Below are 16,182 nucleotides of genomic sequence, written 5' to 3'. Positions count from 1 at the left end.
TTTAGTCTTAAACCGAAACAGTAGGGGTCTGTGTCATATTTTACTCTTTTTCTCTCCTTTCTCCCCATTGTGCTCATCTGAAACATGTTTTACCTGTCCTGGTAGGCAGCCCAGCTCTGGGCCACCTACTGGGAGAGAGGTTCTGAAGTGAAGAAGCAGATCACGTGCAAGGTGCCGTGCTGCAGTGCGATTTCTCAGTCCCTTCCCTCACGCTCTTTATGAGCTACGCCATAAAGTTAACTCTAAAAGGGAACTTATCCCCGGAAGTGCAGATTCTTAGGGTTAGAGAATTCCTTTTCTTCTTTAGCCTGGATCCTTCACTTTCCACTTCATTGGAATTTCTCAAATTTTGGGCTAGGCTCCAATTTTAATAATCCTATATCAATCTTTCCCTGGTAGAAAGGAATGATCTAGACAATGAAAACTATGTTTCTTTTTCATGTCAAAGTGAGACATTCCCTAAAGATCAAGGTGTAAGCCCAAATTCTTTGGTTTTGATAAAGAAATGAATACAATTATATATCTATCAAACATCTCTAATAAAAGTACCTCTAAAGAAACCTCTTTATGCACTCAATGGACGAGAAAGGTGATGTACCACACAAATATATAATGGATTTAAATTGTTTATAAAATACATACTTGTTTGATAGAGTGCAAGACTTGTATTTCATAAGTTAAATATGTATTTAAAAACATGTGTTATGATTTACAAATCCAGAATATTAAATTCTTAAAAAGCACATCATGTGTTCAAGCATAAAAATTAAGCATGTTTGATGCTGTACATGTTACAATCATTGCTGACTCAACCTGAGTCTGTGATCTATATTCAAGTGACAATAAAGCTATATCTAATTAGATCTAGATTTAGAAGGCGCCTTTCAAAGCTGAGTGGGGTGTTCAACCGTACACAAACTATCACAAATAAATTAACTATTTGACTTATTATTTGCTGAGATGTGTAACATATCTCACCAGAGCTTTTAGGTCTCAAACACAAAGAAACATTTCGATGAGCAATTTCCAGAAAAGTTTTAAATCCTCCCATTTATTAATAATACTAATAAATCAAAGTCAACTTTCAACATTATATTAAATATTGATTTAAACCTTGTGTTGAGTTGGGAATTTATGAAACGTCTTCTTTGACTCAATCAACAAGTATTTACAAAGTGTTCACACATGTCTAATATTGCCTTGCAACTTACAGCCCAACCAAGAATTTATAGGGAAAAATCACAGGTAAAGTTGGCAAGAAGCAGAATAATTTTAATGAAAAGACAGTGCAATTATAAGAAATTCACTAATGCCTTTCATATTAAACTATGTAAGAATATTTTAGCACAATTATTTTTCATTATGGGTAAAATCAGATTCTGGAGCCAACAACAAAACTAAAAAGTTTATTGAAGTCTTTTGATGAAAATCGCAGGCTTTTTTCTTCTTTTAAATAAGAAAAGCGGGCTTTTTCTTTTTTCTAAGTCAAGAAACTGTGGAAATGCTCTGTTCCCCTTCCCAGCACCCAGAGTCATCTACCCTCTTTCAGAATTCAACCTGCAAACAGATTAAGCAGCTGAGTTTGTGCAAAGTGTGTTTGCTTTACGCTAAGAACCCTTGTGTGACACTATGGCGACTCCCCTGACACCTCGAAGGGAACTACAGTTCTTACTCATCAGCAGGGAAACCAGGCTGAGAATTCACAATTTCTTTGTAACCTCAACTTCTTCATAGAAATCAGTATTTGACCAAGAGGCAGGAAAGGCTTTGCTGGCTTTACATGTTCTTCTATTTTTTTTTCTGTCAATACCACTCAAAAGACTCAGGATGCCCTATATTTCAAAAGGAAATGTTTTACACTGATCTTTGATATTTTAATTATGCAATTAAAAATTAGTAGGACACATGCAAATTTTAAGTAATTGATTTTTAAGAAAAGCACAGAAAAAGAAAACTCTAGTTGATTTTTTTTTGTTGAAAATATGTTTAAAAGTCTACAATTTTCTCCTGCATCTTTTTGTCTCATCTATTCATCATATAGTTATAGTTTATGAGAGAATTTGGATCACATCAGTGTAAATCTGGCCCACAGTGAAGATGTGACAAAAGTGACTTCACTGTAAAAGAGAGATCTTCTAACCTTATCAGCCTGCTTGTAAACACTTTCATTTTAAGTAACCATGTGTTGCTTAGGCATGCTAAGTATAGTAAGATATATTTTAAAAATCCTTTGGAAAACTTTTGTTCTAGGCCACAAGAAGCATATCTGTAGATGGAAAGACATATGAAAAATAAAATAAAGCATAAAGAACCATAGAATTTTAAATCTCTCATGATGATAAAAACATCCTTTAATGGATTGGTGTGTCAGTTTTATCTTTAATAAATGAGAATTAAGGATGGTCCTTGGCAAAATGATTAAGAGACACTTTTTTACAAAGTTCCTGTGCTCTTAGCCTGCTCTTTAGTTTCTTCTGCCTCCACATGACTCTAAAACCCAGTGCACCAGCAAAAGAGCGATTTAAAAGCTAAGTCACAATATGCTCTTCTTGCACAAACCTACACATTTTTCAAGAGAAGTGCAGAAGGAGAGTAATGCTTAACCCAAGGGAATGGATTTCCACTGGTGAAATTCTAGGCTTTATGACACCTGGGCCAAGCAGCTATTTTTGGGCAATGATGTCTGGCACTCATTACAATTTACCCTGTAAGTGATTATCTGCCTATAAATATTGGCAGGCTTACGGATGATAATTCTGGACAGCATTCCTTTCCAGGAATACTCCTATACATTAAAATATTTAAGAAATTAGTTTTGACTCTGAAAGAAATTAAAATATAAATTTAAAATTCAATGGTTATTAGAAATAGTACATGGTCGCTCTACACCATTACTGATTTCAGCTCTCTTAAACATAATTAAACTTGAATATAATTAAACGTAATTAAAGTTGGTGGTTGTTAGAACAAGGCTTAAAGCTGATCACTGGGAAGTAAGAGATCCCAACTCTAAGGAGAGAGAAAGGAGTGGTGGTGCCAGTGAGGGGAGGTGGGCAGGACCAGCCAGAAAGGTCATCCCTTTCTGTGAAACTGGTAAGCTCTGGGTACTGGGTGGGGATACAAATTTTTCTCTAGGGCCTAAAGCAGATCAGAGCACATCTGAAATCTTCCTGTGTATGCCTGACCCAATCTGCTTATAAACTGTCATTTTATCAAACTATTAAATTGTCCTAGTTCACTTGTTCGTAAGCACTGATGGAGCACCTACGTCACGGCAGGCAGCTGGGCGAGAGCACTGGCAGGAGATGGGGACACAGAGATGAACAGAACACTGTCCACGGCCTGGGAAAGCTCAGTGATGGGGAATTTTGCAGGAAGTGGAGTAGACATGAAACAGATCTGCAGAACAATGATAACACCTAGAGGATTAAGGCCTCTAATAAAGGTATGGACTAAGTACTATGGAAACCATAAAGAATGAAAAAATAAAGGGCTATGAAATAAAATAAATCACAGGATCAACATTTAGACTGGACTTCAAGGAGTAATAAAAATTTGGCCAGGTACTAAAAGGGAGGAATATGTTCTAAAAAGAAGAAATAGCATGCGCAGAGATATTGTGGGAGGAAATGACACCAGAAAAATCGGAGAAGGCCAGTGATGGATCTCATACGTCATGCTAAGTTCTTTATACTTTAACTTGTAGGGGATGAAGGGCCCTCAGATTTAAATAGGGAAGGACTATAAGCTGATTTACGTTTGTTTTTTTTTGGTGAGGAAGATTGGCCCTGAGCTAACATCTGTTGCCAATCCTCTTTTTCCGTGAGGACGACTGTCCCTGAGCTAACGTCTGTGTCAATCTTCCTCTAGTTTGTATGTGGGACACTGCCACAGCATGGCTTGATGAGCGGTGTGTAGGTCTGTGCCTGGGATCTGAACCAGTGAGCCCCAGGCCTCTGAAGCAGAGTGCATGAACTTAATCACTATGCCACTGGGCCAGCCCTGATTTATGTTTTAGAAAAATTAACTCTGGCGGTAGGGAGGAAGACACACTTGAGAGACCTAGAGGCAGGTAAGTCAGTTTTCTGGTTATTTCAGTAGTCTAGAGGAGGGATGATGAGGGCCTGAATTGATGTGATTAACAAGTGAGGACGGGGTGGAGGGAATCGGCAGCAGACAAAAGAGGGATCGAGGGGTAAAGCGAATGTGACCAGTAAGGAAGAGTGAGGGAACAGGACAGTGCTGAGATTGCTGAGGACATTAACTGAGACAGGAAACACAGGAGAATGGGAGGGCTTTATTTTCAGGGGAGTAATTTTAACACTATGACAACACACAGAAGAGGGTGATTTAACTTTCCAGGAAGTTGGAGAAGACTTTGTAGAGAAGGGGCAATTGACCTAGTCTTGCTAGTTTGATGAATATGATACTAATAATATAATCTATTCAATGCTTATAATAAAGTGACTGGCAGTGAACTAGGCATTTTACACGCTACCCAGTTTATTCCTTACATCGACCCTGCCTGTGAAGCCAGTATTACAGTCCGAATTTTTTAACTGAGGAACTTTTGCTTCCAGGGGTTAGGCAATTTGCCCCACACCTCATAGGTAATAAGTGGAAATGCAGGGATTCAAACACAGGTCTGTCGGACTGGAGTACAAAGCCTGCCCCATCCTCCACGCTGCACTGAACCTCATGGGATGAATAAGCGCCTCAGGGGAGAAGGGGGCAAAAGGCTCCAAGCAGGAGGACCGACATTTAGAAAGGCATTTAGTCTTGAAAAGGCAGAGCCCTTCTGAAGGATGAGACAGCACAGTGGGCAGTAAAATGACAAGAGAAGAAGGGACTATACCACATGCATTGTTCTAAAAGCATTACCTGTATCATCTCACCTAATTCTTAGAACATTATAAGGTAGGAGTATTATTGCCCATAACAGCACAGTACTTTAAAATACAATGTCCAAGTTCACCTACTTATGCATTCTGAATACAGAGTCTGAGATGTAAATCACTATGCTATATTGCTGAGGATATATGAGCATCTTTGCCTATGTTTTTTACCATGATCATGTATTAGTTTTATAATAAAAATATAATTAGGAATGGGCCATTGAATTTAATACTTAGGAAATGGCTGGTAATCTTAAGAAGAGCTAGCCATAGTGTACTGAGTAGCAGAGGAGTAAATGGGAACTGAAAAATTAGAGACAGTGAATATACATCAGTTATTCAATAAATTTGGCTGTGAAAGGAAAAGGGGAAGTTTGTACCATTTTAGTTGAAACTGTAATTATTGCCTAGAATACTGACATATTCACAAAAGCTCTTCAAAAATAATTGCTAATAAAAGTAATTTCAGATTATATGGAGAATACTAATACCATCTAACAAAGTCTTATAAGTTGGTTTCTTAGAAGGTTATCCTCTGAAACCCAATAAGATAGGATGATGTCCAAGTTAACTGCAATGAAGATACACTGCTCAATTGAGGGCAATTAAAAATGAAATATAGTGGATTGAACATGAAGAGGAAAGCCCGACAATATTTCACCTGGGTCTTATTGCTGGAAATCAGAATAAAAGATTTAACATTAAAATTAAAATTTAACATTTAACTTGCAAATGACACACTGTTGCACTCCCATGGATTGGCGCCTTTCCATTAAAAAGTTTTCAGTTGTCTGTGGTTTCATGTGAAGAATAGGTACAATACAGCGAGCTTTTCTAAAGGTTAAACTTATTCAATTTAAAGCATTATCTGAGAGGATATTATTTCTACTTCTTGGTATTCAGACTTATTTCTTTTAGAAAATGATAATGATAGTTGATGAGATCGACAAATAAAAAGTTGACAACATTTCCAAAGATTTTCTTGGAAATCTAATTGGTCTCTGGGAAACATTACGCTTAGGGAATTTTAGTCATGTATAGAAATTAAAGGAGTGCATGTAAAGAAAACTTTGAAATTTTTAATTATTTGTAGACTTGAAGCAAATGGAGCTAAATCAGATCCTGACTGTCAAAAGTGACTGATTTGTTATTTACAACGAATGAAATTTACCTATATATCTTGATATTCTTAGAATGTTAATGTACATTGTGAATAACTGGATACAGTTTCTGACTGAACAAAAACCTAAACTTTAAACCTACAAAAAACAAAATACTTACCATAAATCACAAGTTTCAAGGTACACTGATAGTAGAGATTAATATGTATAATTCTTAACCGTTTTAAAGTGATCTTGATTACAGATTTACCTGACCTCAGCCTATTAATCAAAATATAATTTTAGGGATGTTGGGGAAATGGTTGAGATGACTTATTTTCACAAAAAGGAATGAGAAGTAAGAAATCTTCAAGTTAGCCCTACTTCATACTGTGAAACTGAAAAAAAAATTAAGGAAAAAGGTGCGTCTTAGAAATTGAAGGCAATTAGGCATGTGAATGATGTGATGTAATGCTATTAACAATACATGAAGAAGGGCTCAGTTAAAACAAGTTCTATTACATTACAGCCACTGTAGGAAATTCTGCTACAATGTTCCAGTCCCATAAGTTAACAAGTAACTTCTTTGTCTGATGAGTTACTTGTTAACATTATGCTAGCTATCATAAGGACTGATTATGCAGCTTTATTTAAATTTTAATAAAAATGCAAAGATCACTGAAAACAAATATAATTATGCATTGTGAAAATGTGCATTGAATACTTCAGAAGAACAACACATGAATAGTAATTTCACTCTCCCAGCGTCTATGTGCCTAGAGGTCTCAGACTGTAAGATCAAGTATGATCTCAGTTCAGGCAGCATTATCAGGAAGCTAAATAAGTGAAGTTGGTAACTTGACTGCCTCTTCCCCTTGTTAATAACTTTACCTATTACTTATGAAGCGATTTTAATAGTATGGCCTCCTTGAACTGAGGAAGATAGTACATAAAAATGGTTTGCCCTAAATAGTAACCATAATTCCCAATTAATGACTTTTTGATCCCAAATGTGGAGATGAGAGGCAAACTAAAAAAGTTCATTTGGTTCAATCTACTTTTGTCTTAAACTATTAACAGAATAAATAATAAATAATATATTATCTAGTTGCTAAAAGAAAGTGGTTTTGTTTTGTCTAGTTTCCTGCTTTTGAAATAACCCCGGATCACTTTACTTACTTCTGAGCCCTGTCCCCGGCCGCCCGGGAGGCCTCCGTGGCACGCCGCAGCTCTAACTCCATGCTTGCTCGCTCCGTCAGAGCTCGCTGCAGTTGGGCAGCCAGTTCCTCATTTTGTTGCTGAGTGATGGAAACAACGTTCTCTCTATTTTTTAAAGCTTTTTCGTAGGTGCTAAGGGTATGCTTAAACTGATCCTTCAGATTTTCTTCTTGGGATAAGGATTTGTGCAAACTGAGAAAATACAAAAATAAATAATTTAAACATAAATATGCAGGCGGAGTGACCAATAAGCTATTTCACAAAAATCTCCAGTTGGAAATATCCATTTCTAAAAAGCAATAAAGACATACTTAAATGGGTAAATTAAAATAATTTTTATATTACAACGTTATACTTGATAATTATTCCTTTTCTCTGCTTCTAGGCTCAAAGCTACCCAGACAAATGATTATCTATGCTACCAAAACATGCAAAAAGATGCTGCAAGATGTTAATTTAATTATAGCAGTGTAAATGTCACATCCAATTCTCTTTAAAAGGAACAACAGAAAATTGGAAAATACAGTATCTCTAGGTAAATAAAAGAATATAATGAGCTGACTGCAAAGAAGTGAGAAGTAAGAGAATGGGCATCAGTTTCGTGGATCCAGAGTCTTCGGCTGACCACTTGATGAGAAGGAATGAGGTCTGTACAAAGCCTGATCAACCACACACATGGCATTTCTACTTGTCACAGTTGAGATATAAATGAAGTTCAAACCACTAGTCAGACTGCACAGAAATAATATGTATTCAGATATATTTTCTTTTTGTTAATGAATCTTATGCCAAATATCTCCACTCATTAAGTCATACAGAGAAATAGCATATAAATTAAGACTAAATGAATGCAGAAGAAAATGCAGACAAACAGAATCCTAAAATGGTAAAGGTCAAATCTTTGATATGTCATTACACCTACCACCTGAGGTTATTCTGAAATGGCACCAAGCACCTCACTCAATTAAATAAAGACATTTTGAAAATATAAATATTTAATAAGGGAAATTTAAAATCCACACAGGAGATGTTCTTTTTTTATTAAATAAAATCATTTCAGTATATGCATACAAAAGAAATGTCGATGGGAGACTCGAGGTAAAACAACCTAACTATATAATACAGATTGATAATGTGAAAGAAAGTAATATAATTCTTAAAGCTGCAAAAAGCGAGTCAGTGAACTTTAGCACTGGCCGAATATCTAGTCTGATACTTTATTTGAAACTGTTCAGACTAAAGTAATTATAACTGTCTTCTTTTTGTTTAAGTAACCCATAAGGCTCTCCAGTGTGCTCTCTTTGGAGAAGTGTCACACAGAAACAGCACGCACATGAATCAAGGACAGTTAGCATATGCATCAGCAGAAGTCATTGCAGGATCCATGTCAGCCCCCGAGAAGACAGACGGCTGCTACACTGCGGTCAGCCGATTACTACATTTGAAACAAGAGTGGTGTACAGCGCCACCCTGTAGAGAGCCAAAAAGGGTCTTTCTTCATGGTTTTCCCCTTGTTATTTACCTAACCCTTAGCTCATTTCTTCTCGGTTCTTTCCACCAATCCACACGCCTAGAGACTCCTGTCTCTGTCCCTCTTCCTACTCTTTCTGTGGCCTCTCACCCTTTCTGCATCCCTCCTGGTCCCAGGTCCAGTTTCCCTCAGTCCACCCTGTCTGTCTGCTTGAAAGATCCAAGAAAAAAAAAAATCAAAAACAAACACAAAACCTTTAAAAACTTAAGACTGTCTATGTTCTTTACATTTTAAACATTGTTACTTGCCTTTTAATTGTTACATTTTAAATTACATAAAGTGCACAAATCTAAAATATCCAGCTTGACAAAACGTAAAGCACAAAATACAAAACAAACCCAGAAGACTCGCCCCTCCTCCCAGTTGCTCCCCTCTCCCAAGGCAGTCACTATGGCCTGATTTTGACATGTTTTTCTGGCTTATTTCGCTTATCATAAGGTTTATGAGATTCACCTGGTTGCTGCATGTGGTTCACTGTTTTTTATCGCTCTGAAGTATTCCGCTACATAAATATGCCACAAGTTACTTAAGCATTCCCCTGGTGGGGTGGTGAATATTCCCATGTGTCTTTGATGGACCTAAATGCTCGTTTCTCTTTTTGTTTGTTTTTGTTTTTTCCAGCTTTATTGAGATATAACTGACATAAGTACTCATTTCGGGAGAATTGCTCCATAGGGTGTATGTATGTTTACCTTGAACCACTCTAACAGGGGAGCAGTGATATTTCACTCTCTCAATGTTCTTTTGATGAATGTAAGTTCTTAATTTTAATGACATCCAATTTATCATTTTTTTAACGACAGTGCTTCTTGTGTCCTATTTAAAAAATCTTGCCTACCCCATTCCTTTATATTTTAATCTTGTGTGTATGGTCTCATTTAAAACTCAGTTTGTCTATGATGTCTAAAACACTATTCATTATACACTAACCAACTAAACACTAAGAATCAATGATTTAATTTTTAAAATCTCATCCTTATTAAGATCATGGTATCCCAATTTAATTCCCAAATCGTTCATCACTTCCTAATCTTCTATCATTTAATCTTTGTTTGGTCAAATTTATACCTGACTTTGATTTTTCTCTCAGATGGACATGTGACTGGGACCCTTTACTATCATTCCTGATGTCTTGGAAACCTTTAAATTCCCATCAAATGTTTCTCAAACAGAAGCAATAGCTGGAGTGATCTTTTAAAAAGACAAATTAGATAATGTCACTTAAAATCTTGTAGTAGAATCTCATTGTATTCAGAATAAATCTCTAAAAATAACAACAAATTACACACATTTTTTCTTTTGGTGAGGGAGATTTTTTTGGTGAGGAAGCTGACATCTGTTGCCAATCTTCCTCTTTTTGCTTGAGGAAGATTGTTGCTAAGCTAACATCTGTGCCAGTCTTCCTCTATTTTATATGTGGGACGCTGTCCCAGCATGGCTTGATTAGCAGTGTGTAGGTCCAAGCCCAGGATCTGAACCCACAAACCGGCAGCCACTGAAGTGGAGCATGCAAACTTAACCACTATGCCACTGGGCTGGACCCGACAAACTACATATTTTAACTCACCAAACCTCACAACAACTTATGAGAGAAGTCCTATCAATATTACATTTTTACTGATGAAGAAATTGCAACAAAGAAAAGTAAATCAATTAATCTCAACACCTAGCACAGCCAGAATCTGAACCCTCCCAGTCTTTCTCCCTCGGCTGGTCCACTCCCCCTACTTGCCATGGTACAAAGCTTGCATCAGCTGGTCTCTCTACTTCCTCATCTTTCAGCCAGACACTGGGTTTCTCAAGTACATCCAGCTTCTTCCTGCTGAGGCTTTTGCTCGGAATGCCCTCCTTCCTCTGTCTGACAAAGTCCTACTCGCCCACTGGGCCTCAGCACAAAGGCTGCTTTCTCAGACAAACCTTTTATGACTCTGCAATTGAAATTTTGTTGTTCTGTCTCATGATGCTACTCTTTTCCTTCTCAGAACTTAGAATAATTTATAGGTTTTTTTCAGTTTCATCTTGTGATTTCCTTCCCAATTCCAACATATTAATACTCCATTTACATAGCGCAATTTTCTTCAGTGGGAAGAATGCATTCCTTAAGAAGATCAATAAATCAAAATCTTTGTAATTCTAAGGAGATTGTCTTACAGGAAGAAGGTGAAGCAGAGGGCCGTAATCCCAGCATTTAGGAATCTGTAAGCATTGAAGCACGTTCGGTTTTAGCACCATTCTCCCTCAGAATGCTCTTCCCTAACCTGACCACGGGGCCACGTGGTTTAGCTCTCTTCACAGAGTCATAGCACCTTCAACCTCTTTTCAAACTTACTGATATTCAAAGCATTTTCCAGCAGCATCACAATTTATTAGTGCTTAAATGACACTCTATGGGAAAATATTTTGAGTTATAGTAAGAATAAACGATAAAAACAACAGCAGAAGAGCCATTAAATCACTCTCAGAAGTCCAAAAGCATGTACCCAATAGTGTGCCCCACACGCCAGTGACACAGGGTGGTAACTATTCCTGTTTATCACAGGGTTAATGAGGTGACACCGCAAGCAAAGCTTCAATTCACTCTTCCAGTTTGGAAATTACATAATTCTTAATGAATTAAATTTTTCTAATTTAGTATAAAAAGTATCATTTAAAAATACTTTTACTTAATAATCTTTCATATTATTATAATTGTAATCCATATCAAATGAGACTGCACATTATCTCCTATGCTGCTCCCCACATTGAGTCCAACAGCAAAGAGCCAAGGTAGAAAATGCCCTTCGATGGGCGTTATACCAGCAGGTAGCATGCAGCAGGTTTCCCTTCTCTAGTGGTTTCTTAGTTTCAGTGTCTCCCGGTCTATTCCCTCATGTCTGTGGGTCTGATTAGTTTCCTGGTCCCTGACTCTCTCTACAGCCTCAGTTTAAAATATCTTGGAACTCTCGGGTTTATGACTCACTTTTATGCTTTGCTGGGAGATATTTCTGTTCTCCTCACTTGTCTGCTTACCTGCTTGTTGAACTCTCTCTCAGTTGTAACGTCACACGCGGATGCAGCTTACTCTTGCACTTGGTACTTTTCCACTAATATCAAGTTTTGATGCTACTTTTCTTGGCTTCCCCTCTTGCCTCCACAATCGGGTATATTACTTAAGTCCTTCCAGGAGATCACATTGCTCACCATCCCACAATAAGTACTTACTCTTCCGCTTACACTTCATTTATTTTCAGCAACTGCTCAATCACTCGTGTGTTCTATATACACTGTTTATTTTAATTGGATAAATATTTTCCATTAAAAATTTACAGGTGAGTTACCACAGTATAGACCAATGGTTCTTAACTATGAGTAATTTTGTCCCTCAGGAGATATTTTCAGTCTGGAGACAATTTTGGTTGTCACAAGTGGAGGGGGCGTGCCAGTGGCATTTAGTGGGCAGAAGCCAGAGATGCTGTTAAACATCCCACATTGCAGGGGACAGAATCCCACAACAAAGAATTATCCAGTCGAACATGTCAAGAATGCCAAACCTGGTACAGATGAAAATAAATGTCAGTTTGGACTTTGAAGAAGCAGATTCAAATTCAGTCTTGTCATTCACTCTGTATGACCCTGGGAAAAATACCCCTTTGAATATTAATTTTCTCAACTCTACAACATTGAGAAAAATTTCATGGAGTTCATATGAGAACAAAATGAGGTGATCTATCTACATGAAAATATCTTGCGCAATACCTGGCAAAGAAGAGGCCTTCATACATGCATAATTTTTAAAAGAATTTATTTCTAATTAACTTTGTCTAAAATCTTAGGCGATACTTTTTTTTGAGGAAGATTATATTAGCCCTGAGCTAACTACTGCCAGTCCTCCTCTTTTTTCTCAGGAAGCCTGGCCCTGAGCTAACATCTGTGCCCATCTTCCTCTAATTTATATGTGGGACGCCTACCACAGCATGGCGTGCCAAGCGGTGCCACGTCCGCACCCGGGATCCAAACTGGTGAACCAGGGGCTGCCGAGAAGTGGGAATGTGTGCACTTAACTGCTGCACCACTGGGCCGGCCCCACAATACTCAAACATTTTATAAATACTTTGATGAAAAACAATTGCCTGTTTCTACAGGTTTTTCATGAATTGGGAGAAGTAAACTAGTTTTCCTAATCTTTATCACTTACTGATAACATTCTCAAATCATTCTGGAAAAAAAAAAAAGAGGCAGGTTTGGCTTGTTTTACTGAATTAAAATAAATAAAGACAAAGTAAGAATAAAAGGCAGAAGCATGTGCTACTTGTTGTAAGTATATATTTTCTGAGAGCAAAGGTTTGTTTTTACTTCCTGATTTACTGCATCAATTAATTCCATCTGAGTTTCTGACCGACATGATTTCCCTTTTCTCTAAAGAACTTCTTTTTAACATTTCCTGCAAGGCAGGTGGACTGGTAACAAACACCCTCAGATTCTGTTTGTGTGAGAAAGACTTTATTTCTCCTTCACTTTTGGAGGATGATTTCACTGGATACAGAATTCTAGGGTGATGTCCCAAGTTCTGACACTCAAGGTGCTCCAAAAGTCTGTTCTTTTCTTTTCAGACTTCTTCCTACCTACTCTACCAAAATCTTTTATGCTAGGCAAATGGAAATACAAGCTGTTCTTTGAAAATGCCCTCACGCTTTTCACTTCAGATTACTGCTCCCACTGTCGCCTCCCCTTGGAACGCTCTTTCCCTGTCCCTCCACGGGCCCTATCACTGCCCTTCAAGATCCAGATGCGTTGCCACAACATGAGGTCACACTCCGTACCCTGCCCAAGGAGATCCTCCTTCCTCTCAGCTCCCACTCCCTCTGCATATCCCTTAGATGATATCCATCCCTTTCTACTACCCTTTATAGCTATTGTGTACTTGTTTTATCATCCCTACTGGAGTCTAATACTCTTGAAAGAGGGGACCATGTCTATTCTTCTTTGTTTCCTCCTAGGGCCTAACATGGTGCCGTCTCTATAAGAGGCACAAAAAATGTATTTATTAAACACTGTTGTTTCAATGCTCCATTTGAACAAGTGGGCTCTAGCTTTATAAAAGAATCATATCAATTTTATTCCCTTTCTTTTCTCCTTATCTTTTTTCTTTTAAAGATTGGCACCTGAGCTAACAACCGTTGCCAATCTTTTTTTCCTCTGCTTTTTCTCCCCAAATCTCCCAAGTAGATAGTTGCATATTTTAGTTGTGGGTCTTTCTAGTTGTGGCATCTCCTTATCTTAATGTGCAGCCCCATATGCTCCACCGCTTTCCCTCACCCACATTCCACTTCATTACATTTTTTGAATATTCTTAAAATAAACTTTTTGCTTTGAGATTATTGTAGATTCATATGCAGTTGCAACAAGCAATACACTGGTGTCCTTTGATCACTGGTGTCTTTACCCACTTTGCCCCAATGGTAAGGTTTTGTAAAATGATGGTAAATAGCACCAACAAGATATTGACATTGATATAGTCAAGATACAAAACAGTTACATCCCCACAAGGATTCCTCACGGTTCCCTACCATCCCATCCCCCCATTAAACCCTAACAATCAATAATTTGTTTCCCATTTCTATAATGTCAAATGTTATATAAATGAAAAGGTTACTTTTGGGATTGTCTTTTTTCACTCAGCATAATTCTCTGGGGATCCATCCAGGTTGTTGCATGTACCAATAATTAGGTTTTTCTGAGGAAATGGTCCATAACTTCTGTGTTGCCTTTTTTATGTGTGTAGAGTTGTTCATAATAATCCCTTATCCTTTTTATGTCTGCAAAGGCTACATCCTCTGTTTCCTTCCTGATACTGGTAATGTGTCTTCTCTCTGCCCTTAGGTGCTTCTTTCTGTTCTTATCTTTATTTTTTCTTCCTTATGTTTGCTTTGCATTTATTTTTCTGTTCTCCTTCTGGATTCTTGAGGTAGGAGCTTAGCTTGTTGATTTGATATATTTCTAATTTTCCTACTGTACACATTTGGTGCTATAAATTTCCCCCTCAGCACGGCTTTAGCCATGTTTCACAAATTTTGGTATGTTGTATTTTTATTTTCATTCACTTCCATGTATTTTTTAAAACTTTCCCTTGAGAGTTCTTCTCTGACTCATGGATTATTTAGAAACGTGTTGCTTAGTTTCCAAGTGTTTGGAGATTTGCCTTTAATTTTCCTGTTACTGATTTCTGTTCTGATTCTATTGTGGTCAGAGAACATAATCTGTATGATTTCAATTATTTTAAATTAACTGAGGTCTGTTTTATGACTCAGAATATGATCTGTGTTGGTATATGTTATGCAGGCATTTAAAAAGAATATGCTGTTGTTGTATGGAATGTCTAAAAATACTGATTAGATCTGGCTGGTTGATGGTCATGTTGAATTCTTCTGTATCCTTGCATTTTCTTCTGTCAAGTGAGAGAAAGGTGCTGAAATCTCCAATTTATAATTGTGGATTTGTCTATTTCTCTTTTCAACTCTATCAGTTTTCGCTTCATATATTTTCAGTTTTGTTGTTTGGTGCAAATACATTTAAGATTGGTATGTCTTCTTGGTGGATTGACTCTTTTATCATAACCTAATGCCCCTGGTAACCTTCTTTGCTCTAAAGTTTACTTATCTGATACTAGTATAGTCACTCCTGCTTTCCTTCGATTAATGTTTTCACGGTTTATCTTCTACTCTTTTACTTTAATTTGCCTGTATCATTATATTTGCCATGAGTTTCTTATAGATGGCATATATTTGGGGCATGATTTTTAATCCACTCTGTCAATATCTGTCTTTTAACTGTTATATTTAGACCACTGAGATTTAAGTTAGGGCTTATGCCAGCCACTTTATTTTTAATTTTCTGCTTGTTGTTCCTGAGGTTTTGTTGTTGTTGTTTGGTTTCTCTGTTTTCTTTTTCCTGTGTCCCTGTGGGTTATTTGAACATATTTTGGAATTCCATTTTTATATATCTACAGTGTTTTCTTAGTGTGTCTCCTTGTATAGCTTTTAAAATTGTTGCTCTAAGTATAACATTATATATACATAAGTTATTGTAGTCTGTTGATGTCATTAATTTACCAGCTCCAGTGGAATACAGAAACCTTGCCCATCTTTACAATCCTTTGCCTTCCCTTATTTATAACATAATTATTTAAAATATATCTCTACATACGTTTAGAACCAAATCAGAGTGTCATAATTTTTTCTTCAACCATGAAACATGATTTAAAAACTCAGAGGGCCTATTATAATTCTCCATATTTTGCTCAGTGTTCTTTATTCCTTCCTGACATTCCAAGGCTTGTTCTTTTATCGTTTACTTTCTCTCTAGATAAATTCCATTAGATATTCTTTTAGGATAGATCTCATGAGAAAGTCTCTTAGTTTTCCTTCATCTGAGAATATCTTGACTTCTGCCTTCATTCTTG

At 37.0% G+C, this 16,182-nt stretch overlaps 1 protein-coding gene across 13 annotated transcripts in view; it reads right to left on the bottom strand.

Moving 5' to 3' along the window:
* The window catches only part of MIPOL1 (mirror-image polydactyly 1), a 303,533-nt gene that overhangs the window by 35,817 nt on the left and 251,534 nt on the right, over nucleotides 1-16,182 (bottom strand). For 11 of the 13 annotated variants that reach the window (XM_044765525.2, XM_070504267.1, XM_070504268.1 and 8 more), the window contains one exon: nucleotides 7,175-7,405. The exons of the other annotated variants lie outside the window; for them this stretch is intronic. In XM_044765525.2, coding sequence (XP_044621460.1) covers nucleotides 7,175-7,405 — 231 coding nt within the window. The remainder of the gene's footprint in view (nucleotides 1-7,174; nucleotides 7,406-16,182) is intronic. 13 annotated transcript variants of the gene reach the window in all.

The sequence above is a fragment of the Equus asinus genome, chromosome 2 (genome assembly GCF_041296235.1).
Source record: "Equus asinus isolate D_3611 breed Donkey chromosome 2, EquAss-T2T_v2, whole genome shotgun sequence".
Classification (NCBI taxonomy): Eukaryota; Metazoa; Chordata; class Mammalia; order Perissodactyla; family Equidae; genus Equus; species Equus asinus.
This window is presented reverse-complemented; position numbering and strand designations above follow the sequence as displayed.